The sequence below is a fragment of the Scyliorhinus torazame genome, chromosome 5 (assembly GCF_047496885.1).
Source record: "Scyliorhinus torazame isolate Kashiwa2021f chromosome 5, sScyTor2.1, whole genome shotgun sequence".
NCBI classification, from domain to species: domain Eukaryota; kingdom Metazoa; phylum Chordata; class Chondrichthyes; order Carcharhiniformes; family Scyliorhinidae; genus Scyliorhinus; species Scyliorhinus torazame.
In genome coordinates this window covers 172,776,486-172,785,309 of record NC_092711.1, presented here as the reverse complement: position 1 = coordinate 172,785,309, position 8,824 = coordinate 172,776,486, and the positions used below count along the sequence as shown (strand labels likewise).

General features: G+C 46.7%; 1 protein-coding gene across 6 annotated transcripts; it reads right to left on the bottom strand.

Annotated features, from left to right (window-relative positions):
• Positions 1 to 399: 399 nt before the first annotated feature.
• Positions 400 to 8,381, bottom strand: LOC140422332 (uncharacterized). 6 transcript variants are annotated; one of them, XM_072507365.1, is made up of 3 exons: positions 7,989 to 8,381; positions 7,470 to 7,596; positions 400 to 4,459 (listed from the first exon to the last, which is right to left on the bottom strand). In XM_072507365.1, exon 3 carries the CDS (start codon positions 4,101 to 4,103, stop codon positions 3,009 to 3,011), a length of 1,095 nt encoding a protein of 364 aa, XP_072363466.1. In that variant the 5' UTR covers positions 4,104 to 4,459; positions 7,470 to 7,596; positions 7,989 to 8,381; the 3' UTR covers positions 400 to 3,008. The 6 variants fall into 6 exon arrangements, with proteins under 6 accessions (XP_072363466.1, XP_072363467.1, XP_072363468.1 ...); XM_072507366.1 differs by having other exon boundaries at positions 400 to 4,454; XM_072507367.1 differs by having other exon boundaries at positions 8,209 to 8,381.
• Positions 8,382 to 8,824: the final 443 nt, after the last annotated feature.

Genomic DNA, 8,824 nt, shown 5'->3' with positions numbered 1-8,824 from the left:
TCTTTTCACCACCCTATTAACCTGCCCTTCTGCCTTCAGAAATCTATGGACAGCACGCCAATGTCCCCTTGTTCCTTGGAACTTCCCACTGTCAGGCCATTCAGTGAATACTTCCCAGTCAAATTTCAACTTCCAAAGTGTATCACCTCACACTTCAGGGTTCAATTCCATCTCCTTTTTTCTGCCCACTTGACCATCCCGTCTGTATCTTCCTGCAACCCAAGACACTCCACCTCACTGTTAACCACCCGGCCAATCGTTGTGTCATCTGTAAACCTACTGATTGTACCCCCCACATCGTCATCTATGTTGTTTATATAAATGATGAACAATAGGGGACCCGGCTCAGATCCCTGTGGGACACCACTGGATACTGGCTTCCAGTCACTAAAGCAGCCATCTGTCATCACCCTTGGTCTCCTACAGCCAAGTCAATTTTGAATCCACCGTATCAAGTTACCCTGTATCCCATGTGCATTTGTCTTTGTAATATGTTTCCCATGTGGGACCTTGTCAAAGGCTTTGCAGAAATCCATATAAAATGAAATGAAAATCGCTTATTGTCACAAGTAGGCTTCAATGAAGTTACTGTGAAAAGCCCCTAGTCGCCACATTTCGGCGCCTGTTCGGGGAGGCTGTTACGGGAATTGAACCGTGCTGCTGGCCTGCCTTGGTCTGCTTTCAAACCCAGCGATTTAGCCCTGTGCTAAACAGCCCCTAACCACCATCAACTGCACTACCCTCATCTGCACACTTGGTCACATGCTCAAAAAATTCAATCAAATTTGTTAGGCATTACCTCCCTCTGACAAAGTCATGCTGACGAATCCTGATCAATCCTTGCCTCTCCAAGTGGAAATAGATTCTCTCATTCAGAATTTTCGCCAACAGTTTCTCTACCACTGACATGAGACTCACTGCTCTGTAGTTCCCTGGCTTATCTCTACAACCTTTCTTAAATAGTGGGACCATATTAGCTATTCTCCAGTCCTCTGTGGCCAGAGAGCAGTTAAAAATTTGGGGCAGAGTCCGTGCAATCTCCTCCCTTCCCTCCCACAGCATCCTGGGACATACATCATCTGCATATGGAGATTTGTCCACTTTTAAGCCTGCCAACACCTCCAATACCTTGTCATTCCCTATTTGCTCAAGAACCTCACAGTCTCTCTCCCCGAGTTCCATATCTACCTCCTCATTCTCTTGGGTGAAGACAGATGTGAAGAATTTGTTCAACATCCTGCCAATGTCCTCTGGCTCCACCCACAGACTCCCCCTCATCCCGAATGGGCCCGACTCTTTCCCCGGTTATTGATATACTTAGAGAATATCTTGAGATTTTCCCTACTTTTACCAGCCAGAACTTTCTCATGTCCTTTCTTTGCTCTCCTAATTGCTTTCTTAAACTCCACCCTGCACTTTCTATACTCCACTAATGCCTTTGTTGATTGCTCCCTTTGTACTTGCTAAAAGACTCTCTTTTCCTTCTCATCTTATCCTGAATGTCTCTGGCCATCCATGGTTCTCTGTGCTTGTTATTCCTTCCTATTACCCTCGAGGGAACATGTTGGGCCTATACCCTCCCCATTTCCTTTTTGAATGACCCCAGTGCTCTTCTGTAGATTTTCCCACAAGTAACTCTTGTACTTCCATGGTCTTATTTTACTAAAATCCGCTCTCTCCCAATACACAACCTTTTTTTGCAACTTGTCCATTTTATTTTGTGCCATGTTGTGGTCGCCATCACTAAAATGCTCCCCCACCAACACATCAACCACCTGCCGGCTTCATTCCCCAGAATTAGGTCCAGCTCTGCACCATCCCTTGTTGGACCCTCTACATATTGAGCTAAAACGTTCTCCTGCATACATTTTCAGAACTCTACTCCATCTGCTTGTTGGGTGGATTGGAAATTCTGAATTCTCTCTCAGTGTACCTGAACAGGAGCCGGAATGTGGCGACTGGGGGATTTTCACAGTAACGTCATTGCAGTGTTAATGTAAGCCTACTTGTGACATTAATAAAGATTATTAACTAAACTCTTAACATGATGACTATTGATGACTATTCCAATTAATGTTGGGAAAGTTGAAATCACCTTAGATAATTACCCTATTATTATTATTACACACCTCCATGATTTGCGCACATATTTGCTCCTCAATTTCCCGCTGACTATCTGGGGGTCTACAATAAACACCCAGCAATGTGACTGTCCTTTTCCTCAAGTACTATGGACGAGGCTGTTTGTTGGCAGTTCCAAGCTGAAGTTCTGACCTTAACTCCCAACTGTATAAATCATGCCACATCTGATTCTATCTATTTATATATTCGAGCTAGTTTACCCTCAGACTCTACTTCCTTCCTACCTCTTTATTATATTTTTGTTCATTTTTTGCTGCTTCTTAAAATCGGTCCCACCTTTGACCGAACACAAACCTTTTCAGATTTGTGCAGCACTTTCAGTTTAATCCTTTACTTCCTTCTTTAATAATAATCTCTATTAGTGTCACAAGTAGGCTTATATTAACACTGCAATGAAGTTACTGTGAAAAGCCCCTAGTCGCCACATTCCGGCGCCTGTTCAGGTCACGGAGGGAGAATTCAGAATGTCCAATTCACCTAACAAGCACATCTTTCGGGACTTGTGGGAGGAAACCGGAGCACCCGGAGGAAACCCACGCAGACACGGGGAGAGTGTGCACCCATTGATGATGCATCCTTCCCAAAGAGACAAATGTATTTATATTAGATCTGCCTGTAGTGGTAGGAAAAACATTATTTACTTTGCATGATAAAATAAATGTCCTTCCATCAGCTTTTGTGGATTATTTCAGTGGAAATGTGCTCTCTCAGGCTCAATGATCATCAGCCCACTGGAAGCAAAGTCATGGCCAATCCAGCAGAAAGAAACCCTCCCACCCTCCCACTGCACCAAGTGTCAGAATCAACACGGTTCAGTCCTGGGTGTGATTAACAGCAGCAATAACAGCCGAATCCAACCCCTGTCATCACTTGTGAACTCGCTGGTGTCTCAGCAGGTCTGATGACTGACTGAATCCTTTCCCACACACTGAGCAGGTGAAGGGCCTCTCTCCAGTGTGAACTCGCTCGTGTACTCGCAGTGTGGATAACTGAGTAAATCCCTTCCCACAGTCAGAGCAGGTGAACAGCCTCTCCCCAGTGTGAACTCTCTGGTGTGTCTGCAGGCTGGATAACCGAGTGAATTCCTTCCCACACTGAGAGCAGGTGAATAGCTTCTCCCCAGTGTGAACTCGCTGGTGTCTCTGCAGGCTGGATAACCGAGAGAATTTCTGCCCACAGCCAGAGCAGGTGAATGGCCTCTCCCCAGTGTGTACTTGCTGGTGTGTCTGCAGGATGGATAACTGAGTGAATCCCCGCCCACACACAGAGCAGGTGAACAGCCTCTCCCCAGTGTGAACTCGCTGATGTTTCCGCAGGGCGGATGAATCATTGAATCGTTTCCCACATTGAGAGCAACTAAATGGCTTTTCCCCAGTGTGAATTCGCTGGTGTGTTTGCAGGTGGGATAGTCGAGAGAATTCCTTTCCACAGTCAGAGCAGGTGAATGGCCTCTCCCCGGTGTGAAGTCGGTGGTGTGTCTGCAGATTGAATAAGTGAGTGAATCCCTTCCCACACTGAGAGCAGGTGAATGGCCTCTCACCAGTGTGAACTCGCTGATGTCTCCGCATGCTGGATAAGTGAGTGAATCTCTTCCCACACTGAGAGCAGGTGAATGGCCTCTCCCCAGTGTGAACTCGCTGGTGTGACTTCAGGCTGGATAACCGAGTGAATCTTTTCCCACACTCAGAGCAGGTGAATGGCGTCACCCCAGTGTGAACTCGATGGTGTGAGTTCAGGCTGGATAACTGAGTGAATCTCTTCCCAAACTGAGAACAGGTAAAAGGTTTCTCCCCAGTGTTACCCCGCTGATGTCTCTGCAGGTTGGATAACTGAATGAATCCCTTTCCACACTGAGAGCAGGTGAACGGCCTCTCCCCACTGTGAATGCGTCTATGAGCTTCGAGCTTTGATGGGGCCCTGAATCCCTTCCCACAGTCCCCACATTTCCATGGTTTCTCCATGTTTTGGGTCTCCTCGTGTCTCTCCAGGTCGGACAATCAGTTGAAACAGAACACGTGTACGGTCTCTCCCCGCTGTGAATGGTGTGATGTGTTTTCAGGCTGTGTAACTGGTTAAAGCTCTTTCCACAGTCAATGCTCTGGAACACTCTCACTCGGGTGTGTGTGTCTTGGTGCTTTTCCAGTCACACTGATGGTTAAAATCTTTTGAAGCTGACAAATCAGGGAAACATTTCTCTTTCCAGATTCAAAGGCCGATGATATTCAGGACCTAATGAACCGAGTGACTCGGTCAGATCTTGATGTGATGTTTGGTTTGAGATTTCTTTCTGTAAATCCTCACTGTTGAATATTCTGGACTAGGAGTTAACAAAAGACATCACTGTCAGTGCAGGATAGAAATTCAAAACAGACAATTCTAGTTTCTCTGGAACATTCTTTCCTCTCTCATCCCCCACAAGCTGTAACTCTCCATCCCACACACACCCTCCATTCTCACTCTGCTGTATCTAATATTCACCCTCCCAATTCTCCTGAAGGTGCTGATTCAGGCTGACTGACAGATCCATGCTCACTGCTTCCTGTCAGATCTCCGGTGGCTGTATGTTGGAGAAGGTCACACACTACGTCGCACCATCAGGATGGTTGGTTTTTTTCGTCCTTTTTGCCCAATTCCCGGGGAATTTATGTGAACAAACTTGGGTCAAGCTGAAGGTTCAGTGAACACGTCGACAAAATCATGCTGAAAATTTAAAAAAGTCTGATGGGAAGGAAGTTACGAGAGGAAACCCTTCGACGGATTTGGTGAGTGCGTGTGGCTCACCAGGAGGGAGGTTGGTGGAATTGACTCCAGTGGGTGCAGCCGTTCCTATCACGGTGGATATGCTGGTGGGGGCACTGCCGTCGGAGTTTGAGAAGCAGGTTGGGAAGTACTTTGAGAAACAAGGGCAAGCTCTGCCAGCATCTCTAATGGAAAGAATCCTTTTACTTGCGGGATCGCAGGAGGGTAACACGTCTGGAATCTATGGGCGGATCCTTTCAGAAGAAGTAAGCTCAGTGGATGGAGTGAAAGTGAAGTGGGAGGAGGATGTGGGGCCTGTAGGAGATGATGGGGTGTGGAGTGAAGTCCTTGACAGGGTGAACTCCACGTCATCGTGTGCGAGACTGGGCTTGGTCCAGCTAAAGGTAGTGTTTAGGGGACAGCTAACCAAGGAGAGGATGGGCAGTTTTTTCCTGGATGTGGACAATAGGTGTGAGCGGTGTTCCAGAGGTCCGGCCGGCCAACCACACACACATGTCCTGGTCCTGTCCCAAACTAGTGAGCTTTCAGGTCTCCTTCTTTCGTACCATGTCGGCGATTATCAATATCGAACTGGAGCCCTGGCCTTTGGTTGCCATATTTGGGGTGTCGGACTCGCTGGGGCTGCAGACGGGGGAGCGGAGGCCGATGTCCTTGCCTTCCCTTCGTTGATCACCCAGAGGTGAGTCCTGCTCAGTGGAGGTCTCCAACCCCACCAATTGCCCCAGCATGGTGTGGGGATCTAATGAAATTTTTATACTGAAAAGATTAAATACACCGTGAGGGAATCAGTCCAGAGTTTTACTCAAGGTAGTGGCCTTCTATTACTTACTTCAAGGAGTTGGTCACTATCAGTTGCTGTAGCGGGGGGGGGGGGAAGAGATTGGGAGGTGGGGGGGAAGAGATTGGGAGGTGGGGGGGATTGGGAGGTGGGGGGGTGGAGTTGTCTTGTGTCGGATTGTGTTTTGTTTCTTTTTTTCTTGGTGGATGTTTTGGGGTTTTATAAAAATTTGCATGTTCTGTAAGAATTTGTAAAACTGAAAAACTTTATTTTTAAAGCAAAGATGATGAATAATTTCTGACTGAAATTGGATGGGCAATGCAGGGTCACAGAATGGGACCCACTCGACACTGACAGAATTGCTCAACAGAGTGGGCATCGACTTGAAACGTCCAATGGACTCCTCGTCTTCTGTTATAAATCTGACTGGAAATATATAACGTAGCTACAGGACTATATTACAAAACCAGAATAATCAATGTACTTTATTCCAGAACAACCAATAATATATCTAATCTGTGCAATAAAACAACACCAGACATCTCTCTGTCCTCATAGAATCAGAGTTTTACAGCAGAACAAGAAGCCCTCCAGCCCATCATTTCAGCATCAGCTATCTAGTACCTATCTATTCTTATCCCATTTCCCACCACTTGGTCCACAGCCTTGTATGCTTTGGCCGATCAAATGCTCCCTGCTCTTATATTCTATACCTCAGCCAATAGAAGCATGAATCCCATAACCCGATTGATTGAATGGCCTAATTCTGCTCCTCTGACCTATACTCTTATATCCCCTCGTGACCACCTTATCTACCTGTCCTGCTGTCTTCAGGGACCTATGGACATGCACACCAAGGTCCCTCTGGTCCTCTGTACTTCCTAGGGTCCGACCATTCATTGTATATTCTCTTGCCTTGTTAATCCTCCCAAAATTCATGACCTCACACTTTTCAGAGTTAAATTCCATTTGCCACTGTTCTGTCCATCTAACCAGTCCGTCCACATCATCCTGTAATCTAAGGCTTTCCTCCTCACTATTTCCCACACCACCAATTTCTGTGTCATCTGCAAACGTACTTACTTCCTACGTTCACACCCGATCATTAATGTACACTACAAACAACAAGGGACCCAGTACTGATCCCATCGGAATATCACTGGACACAGACTTCCAGTGACAAAGACAATCTTCGACCATCACCCTCTGCCTCCTGCCACAAAGCCAATTTTGGATTCAATTTGACAAATTGCCCTGTATCCCCAGGGCTTTTATCTTCCTGACTAGTCTTCTGTGTCAGGCTTTATCAAAAGGCTCACAGAAGTCCACTTAAACTACATTAACTGTACAGCCTTCATCACCTAGTCACCTCCTCAAAAAATTCAGATCAAATTTGAAAGACCCGATCTCCCCCTGACAAAACCATATTGACTATCCTTGATCAATTCTGCCCCAGAGTTTTTTTTCCAATAGTTAACGACCACTGATGTCAGACCAAAATCCAAATCGAAACAAAATCCTACCAACTCTCCTGGCCTGAGACAATTCACACCTCTTTAACCTGTGATTCTCCCTCTCCCCAGTTGTTCCGTCTGGACCTGCAGACTTAATTACCTGCAAAAACTTGTATTCAAAGCATCGTATTGCAGCTTAGACTTTGTCTATATATATGTTTCTGGAACCCACCTCTTCGTTCACCTGAGGAAGGAGCAGTGCTCCGAAAGCTAGTGATTTGAAACAAACCTGTTGGACTTTAACCTGGTATTGTAAGACTTCTTACTGTGCTCACCCCAGTCCAACGCCGGCATCTCCACACACTGAAGTTAGACTCACTGGTCTGTAATTTCCTGGTATTTTCTTACTTCTTTTGAATAATGGTACTACATTATCTGTCCTCCTGTCCTCTAGCTCCGCTCCTGTGACCAGAGAAGATTTGAAATTGTCAGATCCTCTTCAATCTCCTCCCTTGCCTCCCATGGAGGCCTGGGGATTTAAATAAGTCAACAATTGAAGGTCAGGGGTGACACGGTGACAATGGATCGCATGGCTGCCTCACAGCGCTGAGGTCCCAGGTTCGATCCTGGCCTCAGGTCACTATACTTGTGGGGTTTGCACATTCTCTCCATGTCTGCGTGGGTCTCACCCCCACAGCCCAAAGATATGCAGGGTAGGTGAATTGGCCATGCCAAATTGCCCCTTAATTGGAATAAAGAAATAATTGGATACTTTAAATTTATTTTTTTTAAAAAGCAATTGAAGGTCAGAATTTGAAAAGAAATGGACAGGGGAAGAAAAGAAAGTGTTTTACTCCCAGATGTTGGAGACAGGAGGAAGTTTCAGTCTGTGTGAAGATCGATATTCACTCAGACAGAGGAGCAGCAGCTTTGCTGGGCAGACCAGTGGAGGAAGCTCCGTGCAGCCATTGACACAAAGACCGGACACTGATCTGCTGCAGGCCCAGCGTATTTCCGGTCCTCCCCAGGTTTCCATTGTTCCTGTAGCCAATAGAGGGTGGATTCGGGCCTCACGTGGGAGTGGGCGGGGCTTTCACCGCCGGACGCACTGAGCTCATTTCCAATCTGCAGCATTTTGTTTGTCCCAAACTGACTGCGAACGCCCCTCCATTCCTGTGACGTCACAATGCAATCCTGTACGAATCACTGAATAGAAATCACTCTGAAGCTCAAAATGTCACTTCCGTCCTTTAGACGTCACAGTGGATCACTTGTCCAATAGGAATAACTGTGAGGCTCAAAATGTCACTTCCGCATTGTGACGTCACGGGGAGCCTTGCCGCAATCAGCCAATAGGAATCAGTCTGCTCCATAGAATGAGGACCGGAACAGGAAGAAGCACACGGGAAGTTAAAACAAGCATTGACTTCTGCCCCCGGCCTCGGTCCACCAGACCTGAGAAAGCCGACCTACATACATTGCAGGAACGAAGGTGAGTTCCATGCCGCAGTAGTGACCGAAGTCCACGGGGACAGGCGAAGACCAGTGGCATATTACTCAACAAGACGGGCTTGGCTCGCTGCGTGGCAGTTCTGGACTGCGCAGCATGGGCGGTCAGAGTCAGCGAACCTACAGTAATGAACGGAGATATTATCTTGCACACCAGGCATACCATTGTAGAAATGTTGAA

Bases quoted from the DNA above. Each gene is read 5' to 3' on its own strand.
- LOC140422332 (XM_072507363.1), bottom strand. From the start codon at position 4,103: ATGGAGAAACCATGGAAATGTGGGGACTGTGGGAAGGGATTCAGGGCC.